Source organism: Bombina bombina, chromosome 7 (assembly GCF_027579735.1).
Source record: "Bombina bombina isolate aBomBom1 chromosome 7, aBomBom1.pri, whole genome shotgun sequence".
Lineage (NCBI taxonomy): Eukaryota > Metazoa > Chordata > Amphibia > Anura > Bombinatoridae > Bombina > Bombina bombina.
In genome coordinates, this window is record NC_069505.1 from 396,258,083 (window position 1) to 396,277,603 (window position 19,521).

At 37.5% G+C, this 19,521-nt stretch overlaps 1 protein-coding gene across 2 annotated transcripts in view; it reads right to left on the reverse strand.

Annotated features, from left to right (window-relative positions):
* SEMA3F (semaphorin 3F) overlaps window positions 1–19,521 on the reverse strand; it is a 165,039-nt gene that overhangs the window by 17,562 nt on the left and 127,956 nt on the right. For both annotated transcript variants that reach the window (XM_053721143.1, XM_053721142.1), the window contains 7 exons: window positions 18,712–18,826; window positions 18,499–18,568; window positions 18,267–18,411; window positions 17,695–17,917; window positions 5,766–5,854; window positions 4,795–4,836; window positions 4,111–4,268 (listed from right to left, as the gene is read on the reverse strand). In XM_053721143.1, coding sequence (XP_053577118.1) covers window positions 4,111–4,268; window positions 4,795–4,836; window positions 5,766–5,854; window positions 17,695–17,917; window positions 18,267–18,411; window positions 18,499–18,568; window positions 18,712–18,826 — 842 coding nt within the window. The remainder of the gene's footprint in view (window positions 1–4,110; window positions 4,269–4,794; window positions 4,837–5,765; window positions 5,855–17,694; window positions 17,918–18,266; window positions 18,412–18,498; window positions 18,569–18,711; window positions 18,827–19,521) is intronic.

Consider the following 19,521-nt stretch of genomic DNA (forward strand, 5'->3'; position numbering starts at 1 on the left):
GTACATCTCTCCACAAGTAAGACATAGAATACTTTATCCTTTTCGCAATTCAACATTTATCATGGAGGAAAATCTGAGAGGGAAGTGGTGTCTTTCTCTGTCGCCCCCCCCTCCCCCCCCCCCCCCCTCAGCCAACCTGACCACATACGCATAGCTTTGTAGTAGCCCTTAAAGTCTCTTTGACATAAGTGCCAGGGAGCTCAGTCCCCCCCCCCCCTCCCCAAAATCTATCCCTACCCCCCCCCCCCCGGAGTGGAAGGACCTGATTCGATTTGATTTGATAGGATTGTTTACTGTTTATGGTTTGTATTAGTTACTTGATGCTTTATAAAAAAAAATGGAAAAAACCAGATTAACATCTCAGTATTGAGATATCTTATTTTGGGAAGACTCTTCCCCCGGACTGTGGGGGAGGAGGGTCATCGAATTCCCTTTCTGTATCTTAAAATGTAAATTCTGATGTATTACATACTATGACTTCCATGTTGTGATGGATCTGGATTATAAATAAAGTTTTTTAAAAAAAAAACATACCTTAACATATGTAACACATTTTTTAATTCTATCATGTAGAAATAAACATTGCCTATATTTGTTTGAACAAAGCTTCTGTTTAAAGTGAATGTCAATTTTGATGCTAAAGTGCCCAGTTTTTAAAAATTTGATTAAAAACAGGGGCACTTTAATTCACTCCTGTTGAGAAAAAAAAAACTTACCTTTTAATCTTCACAGCAGCTCCAGCTTCCTCCGCCCATCACAAAGCCTCTTCCTGGGTCTAAAATAAGGAATCCGGCTTCCACCAATCACGGTGTTGAATCAGACACTGATTCCCCTGGGGGGGGGAGCCGTGATTGGAGGATGACCTATCCATCATTTCTGACATCAGAAATGACTTGCAACGACCGGAGGAAGCTGGAGTTGCTGTGAAGATTAAAAGGTAAGGGTTTTTTTCTCAACAGGAGTGAAATGTAAATTTTTATGAATTAAAGTGCCCCTGTTTTCAATCGAATTTTTAAAAAACAGGCACTTTAGCATCAAAATTGACATTCACTTTAAAGGGACAGTCTAGTATAAATTAAAATTTCATTATTCAGATAGGAAATTTAATTGACTTTCCATTTTACTTTTATTATCAAATTTGCTTTTTTCTCTTGGTATTCTTAGTTTAAACTAAACCTAGGTAGGCCCATATGCTAATTTCTAAGCCTTTGAGGGCTGCCTCTTATCACAGGCTTTTTAAATCTCTTTTCAACACAAAGAGACAGAAAGTACACGTGGGCCATATAGATAACACTGTGTTCAGGCACAGGGGGTTATTTAAGATTTAGCACAATACAATGCTAAATTTAAGACAATAGATAATAAACAGTCACAGTCATGTGATCAGGGGGCTGGAAGAAGGTTCCTATATACAAGGTAATCACAAAGGTAAAAAGTATATTAATATAACTGTTGGTTATGTAAAACTGGGGAATGGGTAATAAAGGGATTATCTATCTTTTAAAACAATATCAATTCTATGGTAGACTGTCCCTTTAAGTTTCAATTTTCAAGTAGCATAACTCTGAAACAAAAAATGTAATTGCACTGAAAATTGGCAGTTGTGTAGCTATGACTAGTGATAAACAGTACATATACATAATTAAACATATACACAAGCCCTGTATACGTGTGTGTATGTATATATATATATACAGTATATATATATATATATATACACACACATATATACACAGTATATATATATATATATACACACACATATATACACAGTATATATATATATATATACACACACACATATACACAGTATATATATATATATATACACACACATATATACACAGTATATATATATATATATACACACACATATATACACAGTATATATATATATACATTTATACATGTCACACACATGGGTACATGTTTAATTATAATTATACACACACACACACACACACACATATATATATATATATAAAAAAAATATTTATTTTTTGAATAGTTGCATTGGTTCCTGTATTTTTCTATACACACTTTTGCCTCCATCTTCCTTTATTCTGCATAAAGTCATCTTTCAAGTGATTATATATTTCTTGAAAGCACAACTCGAACTCTAAGATCCCTACATCTATTAAGCACCGTTCCATTGCGTTAGGTCTCAAAAAATGCTTTTGTCTCAAGTTAGTAAATGTAGTGGCCTCTCCCTTTCATGAATCTACCTTCAGCCTCTAGTGCTAGATTGTACCTGTTTGGATCGAAACAGTAGATCCATCTTCAAAGAATATTTTGCTTTTCATATTTTTATTAGTTAAATAAAGAAGATTAGAGATTTTGATTTAGATTCAAACAGTGAGAGCAATATCTGACTTCATCATCTAAGTACTCCCACATGCTATAAGATAATGCACAACAGGAATATATGTGAGGCTTTGCCGAGACCCAACCATGAAAGTACAGAATTTAAAACTGAAGACTACAGAGCTTGAATTTAAGAAGCAGAAAGAGTTGAAACTATGTTTTCTTGCTTTTCATTCAACCCCACTATAGTTGTAAGGTGGGGGGGGGGGGGGGGTAAACACCCAAGGACAAAAGCAGTGTACTAAGAAACTTACTAGATGAATCCTTTAAAAGAAATTCAAAGAATGCTTTTGTTTGCCTCCCCCCCCCCCAAAAAAAAGCTCAGAATGCTAAGAAAATTCTTTACAAAATAATTATAGCAAAAATTCATATAGTCTTGAAGCTTCCCTTCAGATAAGGAAAATAGACTAAACATTTCCTTTACATAAAAATTTAGCCTCCATGTCTATGGCTTCACTTGCATGGTGGACATGTCCAACAATCTTTTTTATCTAGTGTTATGTGTAGGAGAGTATTCCACCTCTTATGGTTTCGGCTCTTTAAACAAGAACTACTTGGTGGACCATACATGGTATGTGTGTTGGGATGATGGTTAGAGAAGATATACTAGAACACTGTGGACAGTGCTGTCATTTTCGCATCCATTTTCTCCACACTTCCATGTCTGGTTGTTCTTTATTTAGGATGCAGTTTCCTCCTCCCCCTTCCCATTTATTGATAGTCCCTTTCTGAGTGTACTTGTTCATGTTGGATTTACTGAACCTACATTTTGGCTTTTTGGATGGTTTCTCTCAACTACCCTTTCTGATTCTGTTGGCCTAATACCTGTGCTTTAGACCTATGGCTTATGGACTCTGCTCCAGTAATCAAATCCTGTACTTCTTTGCCTGGCCTGGATTTGACTTTGGGCTATCCCTGACCTGAATTATGGATTCTGCTTTTGTACCTCTGCATCTGGCTTTGACTTGACATAGTACTGCCTCTACTATCTGGATCTTTAATTTGTCATGTCCCAGGTTTCATCCAGGGAGCTGGGTTAGTGTCAATACAATCACTACTCAACTACTGGGTCCCTTCTACCATTTACTACTTCTTCTGACAATTGAAAGAGAGCACAATAAACAGCAATTTAACTTCAGGAACATTTACCCAGATGGCTAATAAAATGTGGCTTTGGTTAGGGCCCATGTAGTAAGACCATCATAGCAGAACATGTCAGTAAAATAACATTTATAAGACTTCTAGAATTTATTTTCTTTTTATGTAGGGCCTAAAAAGAATTATGAGTATCTATCACCCCTGTAATTTGTAGTTCTTATGTATTCTATAAAGCATCATGGACCTTAGTTACATACTAAACTAGATATCACAGTGAAGGGTAATTGGAGAGGGAACAAACCAGAGAAAACGATGACTCCAGGAATCCAATGTTTATTACCCAGTCATTAAGACTTCATGTTGTAAACCAGAACACAAAGAGAATTATTATAGAAGAAATCCATGACTTTTGCACATTATCAATTTTTTTTATTTATTTTTTCATCTCTACCACTTTTGTTTATGCAATTCTTCACCTCTTCAGTCTCTAGATTTTTTGTTTGTACCACTGAATACCAGACTCCTACTATTATTTGTGCACAACTCCATTGCTAAGCTCCCCATATTTTGCCTATACATACATCCATCACTATGCATTTATCCTGACTACCCCTGAAAAAAAGAATTCAGTATTTCCTCAAGACTCACCTTTTGGAGGAGGCTGAATAACGGGAGCATGTTTTTCCATCCCAGGCACAGTAAGGGTCCCTAGCAAGGCAACAATCTGCACACGCTTCTCCATATACATCGCATCGATGGAGAGCGAGGTGCGTCACCCCAGACATGGATGACACATACAGCTGTTGCTGTAAAAAGGTGTGAAAAAAATTCATTAAACTTTATTTTACTTTACACGTATCCTCCCCAATGTTAACAATAAATTCCCAGCCTGACCAACATTTCACATATCTGACCAATAGACCCTTCTAATCTAAACAATAATATTGTAAATTAACTTTGCTTCATGACCAGTTAGCTACCTTTTGTACTGTGACTTAGAAATTCAGTAATGGAAGATATTGTGTTAAAAAAAGTCTCAGTAGATTTAAAATGAGTTATTATAATATTTATCTAAAAGGTTACAAATATTTAATCCTGTACCATCTAAAAAAGTTTACATTAACCTCCAGTATCTATAATCAAAAAGTGCTTCTGCAAATATATATATATACCATTAGCAACAAGAATGCCATAGATTTCAGGATCTAGTTATATCCTAATGGGTATAGCTTCTAAGAACCCTCAACACTTCCTATCTATCAATTTCAGGACCCCTTAGACCCTGTTCAGTTTACAAAATCAACAACCACATCATCAAAACACACCACCTACTCTCTTTGATGAAATCTTCATGCTTTTGATAGATGCTGGTACCTGGGAAATTGAAAAGAATGAATGTTATAAAGTGATGCAATAAGGTTGAAGCTGTCAATAATGCAAATTTAGGACAAATATAGATGGAAGGATGTAGCCGAAAGGGCTAGTGAAAAGGACTATTGTCAGAAAGGGGATCAAGTAGCATAGATAGTTGATACAAGTGAGTAAATAAATAATGTATAAGGTACAGGCAAGAGGGGGAACCAGGCAGGGGACAGAAGACATAAGCCAAGGCTAGTAAAGAGTAGATAACTGGCAGATGTCTGATTAAGCAGATATTAGTCATCGGCTACTGAGAAAGAACAAAAAAGTTAACAGGTATAGTGGTGGTATATAGTAGGTTATATGAATGTCTACTGCAGAAGGAAAGTAAAGGATAATGAGAAGGTATAGCACATGAGGAAAGGAAGACACCGCAAACAGGCTGAAGGTGGAGGAAAAAGCTGGAGAGCATGGGGGATGTAGAATGAGAATGGCTGGTACAAACAAGGTGAGTATTAAGAGAAGGACATTAAAGGGACATGAAATCCAACATTTTTCTTTCATTATTTAGACAGAACATACAATTTTAAACAACTTTCCAATTTACTTCTATTATTTAATTTGCTTCCTTCTCTTGTTATTGCTGAATGTTTTATCTAGGAGACTTCAGGAGCAATAAAGAACCTAGGTTCTAGCTGCTGATTGATGGCTGCATATATATACAGATTGTCATTGGCTCACCCATATGTTCAGTTAGAAACCAGTAGTGCATTGTTTCTCCTTCAAAAAATGATACCAAGAGAATGAAGCAAATTTCATAATAGAAGTAAACTGAAAAGTTGTTTTAAATTGTACGTTCTACCTAAATCATGAAAGAAAGGAAGGGCTAGCAATAAGCATCATCTAGTAGATGATAATGCCCTGGCCAAAAAAGTAGATCTCACCTTAAAGACTTCCACCTCCTCCAAGATAAGCTCCTCTGTTTCCATATCATCTTTGGGTAGAACAATTACCTTCTGCACGGTGCCCTGATCTGTATTGACAGAAAGTTATAAGGTTGGGTTAGAAGACAAAGTACTTATGGTGAAGATAAAAGGGGATACCAATTAATGGAAGAAAAAAAAGATGCAATAGATGACAAGAAGAGCAAGTAGTAGGTATAGCGAGGACAAAGGGTATATGATTATCAATAAAGACACAGAAATAATTTTGTCTTTCTAGTAGATGATTTTTACTTTTCATTGTGGTATACAAGAGACCTAGAATTCAAAATGGCATAAGTGCCCCCTCTTTTGAAAGAGAAGACTTCCCTCTTTCAAATTCATTTTTCTAGTTTTGTGTTTTTAAAGGTGAACTGATGATAAATGTGAAGCCAATAAGTGTTTTTGCATTACATGGTGATTTATTTTTTATTAACTATTTAAAAAAAAAAAAATTCACTTTATTGTATATCAAATTACACAGGTATATGTGTTCTTAATACAATGGTTCGATTCTTACATGTGTTAAAGTACCCATTTGGTTTGTATGTGACAGATGAGTAAGTATAAACAGAAAACTTAAAAATTGAAAAAACATGAACTGGCTTGTGCTCGCTCGCCATTCTTAAGGTGCATGATTAATCTTTTGGTCTGAAAAAGTCCCTTAAAGCTCTGTTTGCTAGAATGTCTTTCTCTCCATCATCTCCAGTCATAGGGGTCTCGTGTCTACTTTTGGGTTTATATATGGGTAGCCTCTTTTACTATTACCATAAACACATCTCTATTACTAACCTCCCCGATGTAGCTGTATGGGTCTACTTACTATCTCTAGTACTGAAAAGTTACATGGTGATTTTAGCATTGTTTGGTATTTCTAAAAGCAAAATTTTAATTTCAAATCCATCAGAATTCCTGTACAGTGCTGGTGATTTTGGTTTCCTTTTCAATGACATTCTGAATTTATTATGAAAAAGTAAAATTCTTGAATAAGCAGACTTCCTTAATTTGTTACCTATAGATAATAAATTAGTAAGTATTTTTAACTTTCTTATACTGTGTATTATTCGCCCTATACTATTCTCTTTTTCACTCCATGTGGAATCGTTACTTTATTAAAGACTTTGTAAAAGGGTAGATTGACGACAAATCTAACTACTAGGAATTTGTGGGTTTAAAATATTTTTTTAATGTCTATTAAACATTGTTGCGTTGCACTATTGTTTTTACCTTCTTGTACCATTTTGGTCCCCTAAGTGTATGTTCTCATAGGGGACCGGATGATCAAAAGCTTGCTGGGGAGAAATCACAAAAAATCGTTGTGATTTTTTTAGATCTTATATAGTAATGTATGTGTCTCCTTCACATTCAGAAACCTGTATAGCGAGATAAACAGTTCTCAAGCAAAAATGTGTGTTTCGAAGATTCTTTGAGGGACCTTGTAGTGTGGATGACAGTTCATAGATCATCTCACCAGAGCAGAGAGCTTTAGATCATCTCACAAGAGCAGAGAGCTTTAGATCATCTCCCCAGAGCAGAGAGCTTTAGATCATCTCACCAGAGCAGAGAGCTTTAGATCATCTCACCTGAGCAGAGAGCTTTAGATCATCTCACCAGAGCAGAGAGCTTTAGATCATCTCCCCAGAGCAGAGAGCGTTAAATCATCTCACCAGAGCAGAGAGCTTTAGATCATCTCACCAGAGCAGAGAGCTCTAGATCATCTCACAAGAGCAGATAGCTTTAGATCATCTCCCCAGAGCAGAGAGCTCTAAATCATCTCACCAGAGCAGAGAGCTTTAGATCATCTCCCCAGAGCAGAGAGCTTTAGATCATCTCCCCAGAGCAGAGAGCTTTAGATCATCTCACCAGAGCAGAGAGCTTTAGATCATCTCACCAGAGCAGAGAGCTTTAGATCATCTCACCAGAGCAGAGAGCTTTAGATCATCTCACCAGAGCAGAGAGCTTTAGATCATCTCACCAGAGCGGAGAGCTTTAGATCATCTCACCAGAGCGGAGAGCTTTAGATCATCTCACCTAAGCAGAGAGATTTAGATCATCTATGTTTGGTAGGGTTAGACTGTCTAGCTGGTGGAGAATCTAGCACACCTGAAGTAAACTTTATCCCAAAGTTTAAAGAGTTATAATTAGTTGTGGTAGGTGGCGCAAACCAAGTTGCTATTCCCAATGTGTCTTACTGTAAATATGTGTGATAATATGTGGGCTCAATATATGTTAATGTTTTGATAAGTACTATTTTATATTCTCTTATGGAAAAAATTGGATGTCGAAACTTTTAAAAAAAAAATATATATATTATACTTTATTTGATTCCGGTAAATTTACCCAATAATAGTGGTGCTAAAAGTACAATTAAACAAATATTATTACAAATTCCTTCAAAGTTTAAAAAATGACACCGGTGTCTCTATGTATCTATGTATAAAATGTACGTAATATATAAAAATATATGAATATATAAAAATTAAATTAAAATAATATCGTTGAAATCTTGCAATTTATACAGTTATAGGTTTATTACAAGTTGTAATTTCTAACAAAATGTTTGTAAATACAATTTAATAGTGGATAAGACAATAGTTGCTGTATAGTTCATATAGGATACTTTGTTTCAAGTTAAGCTGTGCAATTGAGATCTTATCTTAGGTAACTATATATCAAATGTAGAGGTGTGTTGGTGCGATTTTTATCACACTGTGATACAAGTATACAAATTAGTACCTTAAAGTGTATCTGTTTGAAATCACTTTTGTGAGATGATTGCAGTTAAATAAACGCCGCTATGCCAATAATTTGCTGATGGCAGTTCTATATGGGCTGCTGGCGGTTAAATAAATGCCGCTTTGGTTTCCTCTTGTTAGGTGGGCTTATCTGTTTGCTGCGAGGAAATTCACTTTTATGTAAATGCTTGTGTAGTTGCCGTGGCCGCTTTGTTATCTTGTCCTTTGTCGGTCAGTGACCGATCGCGCTCTTAAGGATTTCTTGGTGGGATCTTCGTTGCGGTTAGGTGCTAACCGTTTGCTGATGTTTTTTAAGTATCTCCGTTTTTTTTATTCTGTGGTTTGTCTGTCGGTCAGTGACCGATCACAATGGTATGGTTGTTGGATGACCTCCTGATGTGGAATATTTGCATGCCTCTCCGGTCCGTTGTTCCCAGGTTTCTTTGATGTCGGTCAGTGACCGATCTGGGTACTGAAATGTGGTTGTGAGATAAGTAGAAAGTTTGTGGGATAAGTAGAAAGTTTGTAGGATAAGTAGAAAAAGGAATCCTAGTTATCAATGTGATCTTTGCGGTTAAATATATGCCACTAAGTAGGAACGTGAATATTTCACCAGGGTGTAGCTAGGTATTCTCTTTGTCTTCTCAAATCCTTTGCAGGTGTGCTCTGGTATCAACGCGTTTCGGCTGGACAGCCTTTTTCAAGATCAAAAAAAGGCTGTCCAGCCGAAACGTGGGAACAACGGACCGGAGAGGCACGCAAATATTCCACATCAGGAGGTCATCCAACAACCATACCATCGTGATCGGTCACTGACCGACAGACAAACCACAGAATAAAAAAAACGGAGATACTTAAAAAACATCAGCAAACGGTTAGCACCTAACTGCAACGAAGAACCCACCAAGAAATCCTTAAGAGCGCGATCGGTCACTGACCGACAAAGGACAAGATAACAAAGCGGCCACGGCAACTACACAAGCATTTACATAAAAGTGAATTTCCTCGCAGCAAACAGATAAGCCCACCTAACAAGAGGAAACCAAAGCGGCATTTATTTAACCGCCAGCAGCCCATATAGAACTGCGATCAGCAAATTATTGGCATAGCGGCGTTTATTTAACCGCAATCATCTCACAAAAGTGATATCAAACAGATACACTTTAAGGTACTAATTTGTATACTTGTATCACAGTGTGATAAAAATCGCACCAACACACCTCTACATTTGATATATAGTTACCTAAGATAAGATCTCAATTGCACAGCTTAACTTGAAACAAAGTATCCTATATGAACTATACAGCAACTATTGTCTTATCCACTATTAAATTGTATTTACAAACATTTTGTTAGAAATTACAACTTGTGATAAACCTATAACTGTATAAATTGCAAGATTTCAACGATATTATTTTAATTTAATTTTTATATATTCATATATTTTTATAATTACGTACATTTTATACATAGATACATAGAGACACCGGTGTCATTTTTTAAACTTTGAAGGAATTTGTAATAATATTTGTTTTAATTGTACTTTTAGCACCACTATTATTGGGTAAATTACCAGAATCAAATAAAGTATAATATATATTTATTTTTTTTTAAAGTTTCGACATCCAATTTTTTCCATAAGAGAATATAAAATAGTACTTATCAAACATTAACATATATTGAGCCCACATATTATCACACATATTACAGTAAGACACATTGGGAATAGCAACTTGGTTTGCGCCACCTAACACAACTAATTATAGATTTAGATCATCTCACCTGAGCAGATAACTTTAGATCATCTCACCTGAGCAGATAACTTTAGATCATCTTACTAGAGCAGAGAGCTTTAGATCATCTCACCAGAGCAGAGAGCTTTAGATCATCTCACCAGAGCGGAGAGCTTTAGATCATCTCACCTAAGCAGAGAGCTTTAGATCATCTCACCTAAGCAGATAACTTTAGATCATCTTACTAGAGCAGAGAGCTTCAGATCATCTCACCAGAGCAGAGAGCTTTAGATCATCTCACCAGAGTGGAGCGTTTTAGATCACCTCACCAGAGCAGAGAGCTTTAGATCATCTCCTCAGAGCAGAGAGCTTTAAATCATCTCACCAGAGCAGAGAGCTTTTAGATCATCTCACCAGAGGCAGAGAGCTTTAGATCATCTCCCCAGAGCAGAGAGCTTTAAATCATCTCACCAGAGCAGAGAGCTTATAGATCATCTCACCAGAGCAGAGAGCTTTAGATCATCTCACCAGAGCAGAGAGCTTTAGATCATCTCACAAGAGCAGAGAGCTTTAGATCATCTCCCCAGTGCAGAGAGCTCTAGATCATCTCACAGAGCAGAGAGCTTTAGATCATCTCCCAGAGCAGAGAGCTTTAGATCATCTCACCAGAGCAGAGAGCTTTAGATCATCTCCCCAGAGCAGAGAGCTTTAAATCATCTCACCAGAGCAGAGAGCTTTAGATCATCCTCACCAGAGCAGAGAGCTTTAGATCATCTCACAAAGAGCAGAGATGCTGTAGATCATCTCCCCAGAGCAGAGAGCTTTAAATCATCTCACCAGAGGAGAGAGCTTTAAATCATCTCACCAGAGCAGAGAGCTTTAGATCATATCACCAGAGCAGAGAGCTTTAGATCATCTCACCAGAGCAGAGAGCTTTAGATCATCTCACCTGAGCAGAGAGCTTTAGATCATCTCACCAGAGCAGAGAGCTTTAGATCATCTCCCCAGAGCAGAGAGCTTTAGATCATCTCACCAGAACAGAGAGCTTTAGATCATCTCACCTAAGCAGAGAGCTTTAGATCATCTCACCTGAGCAGAGAGCTTTAGATCATCTCACCAGAGCGGAGAGCTTTAGATAATCTCACCAGAGCAGAGAGCTTTAGATCATTTTACCAGAGTAGAGAGCTTTAGATAATCTCACCAGAGCAGAGAGCTTTAGATCATCTCACCTGAGCAGAGAGTTTTAGATCATCTCACCAGAGCAGAGAGCTTTAGATAATCTCACCAGAGCAGAGAGCTTTAGATAATCTCACCAGAGCAGAGAGCTTTAGATCATTTCACCAGAGCAGAGAGCTTTAGATCATCTCACCAGACCAGAGAGCTTTAGATCATTTCACCAGAGCAGAGAGCTTTAGATCATCTCACCAGATCAGAAAGCTTTAGAGCATCTCACCAGAACAGAGAGCTTTAGATCATCTCACCAGAGCAGAGAGCTTTAGATCATCTCACCAGAACAGAGAGCTTTAGATCATCTCACCAGAGAAGAGAGCTTTAGATCATTTCACCAGAGCAGAGAGCTTTAGATCATCTCACCAGAGCAGAGAGCTTTAGATCATCTCACCAGAGAAGAGAGCTTTAGATCATCTCACCAGAGCAGAGAGCTTTGGATCATCTCACCAGAGAAGAGAGCTTTAAATCATCTCACCAGAGCAGAGAGTTTTAGCTCATTTGACCAGAGCAGAGAGCTTTAGATCATCTCACCAGGCCCTGTATCTGAAGAACTTTCTTCTACAGAAATGTTTGTATATGCCTATGTTCTTTATTAGCCTACCATTATTTTTATTTATTTTTTACTGATATTTTTGTAGTGTAATGACACTAGCATGTCACCTCATTTATAAATAGTTTTGTAATTGTTTTATTAGCTGTTATCAAATTTGCTGTATTTTCTTGGTATTATTTGATTAAGGAGAAGCAATGCACTACTGTGAGCTAGCTGAAAACATTGTGAGCCAATGAAAAGAGGCATACATGTGCAGCCACCAATTAGCAGCTAGCTCCCAGTAGTGTATTGCTGTTCCTGAGTCTGCCTAGGTATGATTTTCGACAAAGGATACCAACAGGAGGAAGTCAAATAGATAATAGAAGTAAATTGGAAAATTGTTTATAATTAAATGCTCTATCTGAATTGTGAAAGAAAAATGTGGGGTTTCATGTCCCTTTAACGCCGTTATGATCCTTTAGAACAGCCAAACGGCTAGGACGTTCTATTCCATCCTAACAGCGCTAAAGCCCGGCGCGATTAGGAAGGAATATAACGTTCTGAAGCCAACTGTGCTTCTAGGATGAGATCGCGGTCTGGAGGGCGTGCCTAGCGTCATAGGGACGCCCCCCTGACCCGATCCCATCATTGAAATGTCGCGACTGCATGCACGATCACAGGGTTTCAATTTGTTTACATCGGAACGTCGTTCCGATGTAGACAAATTAACCGTGTCATCAAAGGGTTAACCGATTCTCTTGAAAGTTTGTCATTAGGAGTTTAAGTCCTGAAGCATTGGCCTTGCATTCTTTCTTTTTTTTGTTAAGGTCCTTTAAAGGAACATAAAATATAACATTTTTCTTTCATGATTCAAATAGAGCATAACATTTTAAACAACTTTTCAAATTTACTTCCATTATCAAATTGTCTTTGCTCTCTTGATATCTTCTGTTGAAGAGCAAGGAAGTAAGCTTAGGAGCATGCATATATCAACAGCATTATATGGCAGCAGTTTTGCAAGACAGTTATACTCCACATCTGGAGCACTTTTTCCTGCCACATAATGCTCCAGATGTTCACAGTACCTACCTAACGCCTAGATTACAAGTTTTGTCGGTAAAAACTTGCGGGGCTAACAAGCCTTTTTTTTCCAGCACTCACTTTAAACAACGCTGGTATTACAAGTTTTCTGAATGACTGCGTTAGCCTCAGAAAAGTGAGCGTTGAGCAAATTTAGCTCCACTTCTCACTGTAATACCAGCGTTGCTTAAGTCAGCGGTAAACTGGCAAAACGTGCTCGTCCACGATTTCCCCATAGGAAACAATGGGGCTGAGCTGGCTGAAAAAAAAACCCTAACACCTGCAAAAAAGCAGCGTTCAGATAGGATTCTATCAGCTAATCGGAATTAAGGTAGGAAAAATCCGATTGGTTGATTTAATCAGCCAATCGGATTGAAGTTCAATCCAATTGGCCGATTGGATGAGCCAATATAATGCGACGTCAATTCTATTGGCTCATCCAATCAGCCAATCGGATTTGTCCTACCTTAATTCCGATTGGCTGATAGAGTCCTATCAGCCAATCGGAATTCGAGGGACGCCATCTTGGATGACGTCATTTAAAGGAACTTCATCATGGCTCCGCTCCGGAAGGATGAAGATAGAAGATGCCACATGGATAAAGATATCTGCCGGTCCAGATGTCCTCTTCTGCCCTGATAGGATGAAGACTTCTGTCGGTCCAGATGTCCTCTTCTGGCCCATCGGTGCCCGGCTGGGTGAACACGGCTCAAAGTAGGGTGATCTTCAATGGGGTAGTGTTAGGTTTTTTTAAGGGGGGATCGGGTGGGTTTTAGAGTAGGGGTGTGTGGGTGGTGGGTTGTAATGTTGGAGGGGTATTGTATTTGTTTTTTTTACAGGTAAAAGAGCTGATTACTTTGTAATTTAGTTTAGGATAGGGAATTTTATTATTTTGGGGGGCTTTTTTATTTTATTAGGGGGCTTAGATTAGGTGTAATTAGTTTAAAATTCTTGTAATATTTTTTAATTTTTTGTAATTTAGTGGGTTTTTTTGTAATATAGTTTAGTTTATTTAATTGTATTTTATGTTAGATAATTGTAGTTAATTTATTTAATTAATTCATTGATAGTGTAGTGTTAGGTGTATTTGTAACTTAGGTTAGGATTTATTTTACAGGTAATTTTGTAATTATTTTAACTAGGTAGCTATTAAATAGTTATTAACTATTTAATAGCTATTGTACCTAGTTAAAATAAATACGAAGTTGCCTGTAAAATAAATATAAATGCTAAAATAGCTACAATGTAACTATCAGTTATATTGTAGCTATATTAGGGTTTATTTTATAGGCAAGTATTTAGTTTTAAATAGAATTAATTTATTTAATTTTAGAAATTTTATTTAGATTGATTAAAAATAGATTTAACTTAGGGGGTGTTAGGGTTAGGGTTAAACTTAGGTTTTAGGGGTTAATAACTTTATTATAGTAGCCGGCGACGTTGGGGGCGGCAGCTTAGGGGTTAATAATTGTAGGTAGTTGGCGGCGATGTTAGGGAGGGCAGATTAGGGGTTAGTACAATTTATTATAGTGTTTGCGAGGCGGAAGTGCGGCGGTTTAGAGGTTAATACATTTATTATAGTGGCGGTGATGTCCGGTCGGCAGATTAGGGGTTAATAAGTGTAGGTAGGTGGCAGCGACGTTGGGGGGGGCAAATTAGGGGTTAATAAATATAATGTAGGTGTCGGCGATGTTAGGGGCAGCAGATTAGGGGTTCATAGGTATAATGTAGGTGGCGGCGATGTCCGGTCGGCAGATTAGGGGTTAAACAATTTTATTATAGTGTTTGCGATGTGGGGGGGGCCTCGGTTAGGGGTTCATAGGTAGTTTATGGGTGTTAGTGTACTTTGTAGCACTTTAGTTAAGAGCTTTATGTTCCGGCGTTAGCCCATAAAACTCCTAACTACTGACTTTTAAATGCGGTAGGAGTCTTGGAGGTAGAGGCTGTACCGCTCACTTCTTCCAAGACTTATAATACCAGCGTTAGGCAAATCCCATAAAAAGATAGGATACGCAATTGACGTAAGGGGATTTGCGGTAGCCAAAAGTCGCGGAAGAAAAGTTAGCGGTACACCTGTACCTGCCATACTCGTAATACCAGCGGGAGTTAAAAAGCAGCGTTAGGACCCCTTAACGCTGCTTTTTAAGGCTAACGCAGAACTCGTAATCTAGCAGTATCTCTTCAACAAAGAATACCATGAGAACAAATCAAATTTGATAATAGAAGTAAATTGAATAGTTGTTTTTTTTAATTGTATGCTCTGTCTGAATCACAAAAGAAAACTTTTGGGTTTCATGCCCCATTAAGGATCCCTTTCTTTTTATGACACTGAACTCATCAAAATAAATATTATTTATTGGTCCTTGAACAGTAAAAAAAAAAAAAAGGGCACCCTTTGCATTAGTGACCTAAAGCTAATATAAATTGTATACTTGACAGCTAAACTGTTTCTTTAAAAAGGACACTAAACCCAAATGTTTTCTTTCATGGTTCAGATAGAGCAGCAATGTTAAGCAACTTTCTAATTTACTCCTATTATCAATTTTTCTTTGTTCTCTTGGTATCTTTATTTAAAAATTAGCATTGTAAAGCTTAGGAGCTGGACCATTTTTGGTTCAGCACCTGGGTTATGCTTGCTTATTAGTGACTAAATGTAGCCACCAATAACAATATAGTTTACATGAGGATACTTTATGATTCCTGAGCACATAACTCAAAGTAATATTGTATAGGATAAGATCACAATTTAATTTAACCACTATATGGATTCATTTATGCTACGTTTATATATTCTTTAAAACGCTAGTGTTATAAACTCCAGTATTCTTCTCATGCAAAAGATGTCAATGGCCCTTCTCATGCATAAAAACATACCCCAAACAGAAAAACACCCTGTAACTTTCTTCATTAAAAGGACATGAATCCCCAAAAAATTATTTCATGATTCAGATAGAGAATACAATTTTAAGCAACTTTCCAATTTACTTCTATTATTTAATTTGCTTCTTTCTCTTGTTATCTTTTGCTGAAATGTTTATCTAGGAAGTTCATGTGCAGCAGAGAACCTAGGATCTAGATGATTGGTGGCTGCATATATAAACTGATTGTCATTGGCTCACTCATGTGTTCAGTTAGAAACCAGTAGTGCACTGCTGCTCCTTCAACAAATGATACCAAGAGAATAAAACAGATTAGATAATAGAAGTAAATTAGAAAGTTGTTAAAAATTGTATTCTCTATCTAAATCATGAAATAATTTTTTTGGGTTTCATGTCCCTTTTAACCTTTGATTTTCTTCCTGTATTGTTATAGGTTTTGTTTTTCTAGTTACTATAGAAACAGTAGGGTTAGTTGTGTCCGGATATGCAGGTTTTAGCTTCACAGTTACACCATGAATGAATTATAGAGTTTAAGAAAACATTATCCTGGCACCTAAGGATAAGGGGGAGTGCAGAGGTCTATGGGCTGAGTGACCATCTGAGTAACATTGTTTTAACAAGCTAATTCCATGTCTGAGGATAGCTTAACCTCAGATATAACACTGTAAACAGATTATGTCTTGAGTGTGTATGTTTCTTAAGCTTATTAATATGTCTCTTGACAGATGTCCTGACATATTATTGTTATATGTATAAAAAGAAAGGAATTCTTGTAAAGTGAAAAGAAATACTGTGACTTCTTTAAATATTTGGTACATATCAAGAACTTCTGCAAAAATCTACTCAACCATATGTCACAAATAACTGTGATATAAAGTGTTGCCATTTTTTTTTATCTGAACATGTATAGCTACAGATTGGTCCATTGGTTGTAGAAATAATGGAGAATTGAGAATATGTAAATTCTGACACTCCATGCGAAAAAGAGGGGGTACACCATTACTATGCAAAAGTTTAGATATATTACCCAAAACCAGGGAAGGAGGTTTAAGAAAGCCTATGTGGCCCTTGAAAATATGAAGACAAGTAGTATAGGTGAGACAATGTTATATAGTCTGCTGTGAAATCCTGTTCATTCAACCATATGAATTGGATTTTGTTAGTGAACGTTGAGTATTCTCCATCACAAACAATTTTTATGAAGGTTTCCATGAATGACTGGGACTTCCCAGCTGTTAGAGTGGATGAAACCTGAGGATTAGTAAGGTCAACTCTCGTGATAGCAAAAGAAAGAAAATAGCAACTGAACAAACTGATCAGGTTATTAAGGAATTACCTTCCTATGATCTTGTAGAACACGCCTATGCAAAGAAACATGACCGATTTTAAGGATGAGTTGCATTGCAGAAGGTAAGTAAACAAAGGCTGACCTTTATGTCTCTGAATTAGTGGAAATAAATGTCTCATCAGTATTGGTTACTGCCCTTTGCTAGTGGGAGGAGGAAGGCTAAGACATAATGATAAGCAAGGCCAAGAAGGGGGCATTTGTGTTCTGCAAAGGTGAAAATGTATGTATCTTAAGAGGTATAGGAGGCAATTGTTTACAGATGGTTTTGGAGTAAGAGTATGAAAGAAAAAGACATATACAAACATTATCTACACAGAATTTGTGGAACAAGCCATATGTTAAGGTATCCACATTACCTGTGCCAAGAAAGAGAACTTCATAGCGGCCATCAGATGCATCCACCTGGTCTACAGCAATGGTAGTAAACTTGTAGTTGACATTGGTTCTGACAAGCAGTGGCTGTCGATGGACAGGATATACAGGGTTGTACATCATCGGGTGAGTGCGCATGAAGTTTATTACTTCATCAGGATAATCCTTAGTGGACTTCATGGAGGGTGTAAAGGTGCCACCTGGACACTGGATGGAGGAAAACACATCAAGAGGTGAGAAGTGGGGAAAGAACAGTTATTACCAGAAAGGTTCTTTACATTTGGTTTGGTCACCACACTTTTTCGGTAGCCACCACATATAGGACTAAAACATGCTCCCTTGAGTGCTGTTTACTTTAATTTTTACTTTATTACCGCCAAAATGGATGTTGACCTCACTTAATAGATCAAGCTAATTTCATTTAATTATTATGGGTTGTATTAGCATGGGTGCCTGTAAATGGTCCCAATTAAATATATAAAATTAAAATTAATAACTAAAAGTTAAGGTTTGTTTGGCTCAGAAATAAGAAATGTGAAGGTAATGTGGTTCTTACCGTGCCAGGCCGAGGATATGGAATCTTCCCTGTATAAGGCATCCACTGGTAGTTGGGACCTTCTTTGTGAGCAAATGGCCCATTAAATACCATGCGTATGTCCGCCATAGAGTATACACACACAGCTGAGCCCCTAAATACAGAACTAAAGAAGAGGAAGCAAAAATGGTGAAGAAGGATACAGAAGGAATTAGACAGAGTGAAAGATAAAGGGGAAGGGCAAGATACTCACCCAGATGAAGAGAAGACTGCATAGATAACTGGGTTTTTGTTGTCCTGTGTCTGCTGAATGAAGACATCCTCTGTAGGAAGCACATATAAACAGGGGAAAAGTAGCATAAATTGACTGATATCCAAGAGGAATTTGCATAAACTCTTCAAAGGCATCCACTACCACAATCTTCCTTCCATATATATTGCTCCCTTATACCCCCTCAGTGCTTACGCAGTTCATCGAAGTGAGTCTCAATTCCGTCAGCACCAGGTACTGAGCAGATGAGACGAGCTTTCAGGAATGTGCTCCATTTATTAACCAGGCAGCAGTGACCTCCATCATCATTCTGCAAAGAAAGAAGTGTAAGAGTGCCGAATATGAAAAAAGCAATGTGTGAGTCCTGGGTGTGGGATAGCGGCAAAATAAAAATGCTGGATGTGTGTACAAGGCTTCTGCATCCTAAAAACTTTATTAGTGCTGGGTGTGAAGGCAACACTGTAAGAGTAAAGGGGGGGGGGGGATTTCTGTCTTGCAGATTGTATAGGCTCAAAGTTTCTTGTGTTGAAGTGGGAGTGTTGTGTGTGATGAATATGTGTGCTATATGTTGTGAAGCTGTGTGTGCAGAGCAGTATACATGAGCTGTGTGTGAGGGCAGTGAAGGAAAGCTGAGATTTGAAAGGTAGATTAAGAGCTGGGAGCGGGAGCAGTGAAAAAGATCCGAGTGTGGTGGGAGCTCTGTAAGATATAATGTTGTGGGGGACCAGTTTAAGCATGATGGAATGAAGACAGAGCAGTGCATGATTGCTGGATGAAGAAGGTAGTGTAGGAGCTTGATAGAGAACAAGTGTAAGTAGGTGAAGACAGAGCAGTGTATGATTGCTGAGATATAGAACGTAGTGTAGGAGCTTAATGGGGGATAATTGCAAGTAGATGAAGACAGCAGTGCATTAATGCTAGATATAGAAGGTAGTGTAGGAGCTTTATAGGGGACCAGTGTAAGTAGATAAGGACAGATCAGTGTATGATTGCTGGATATAGGTA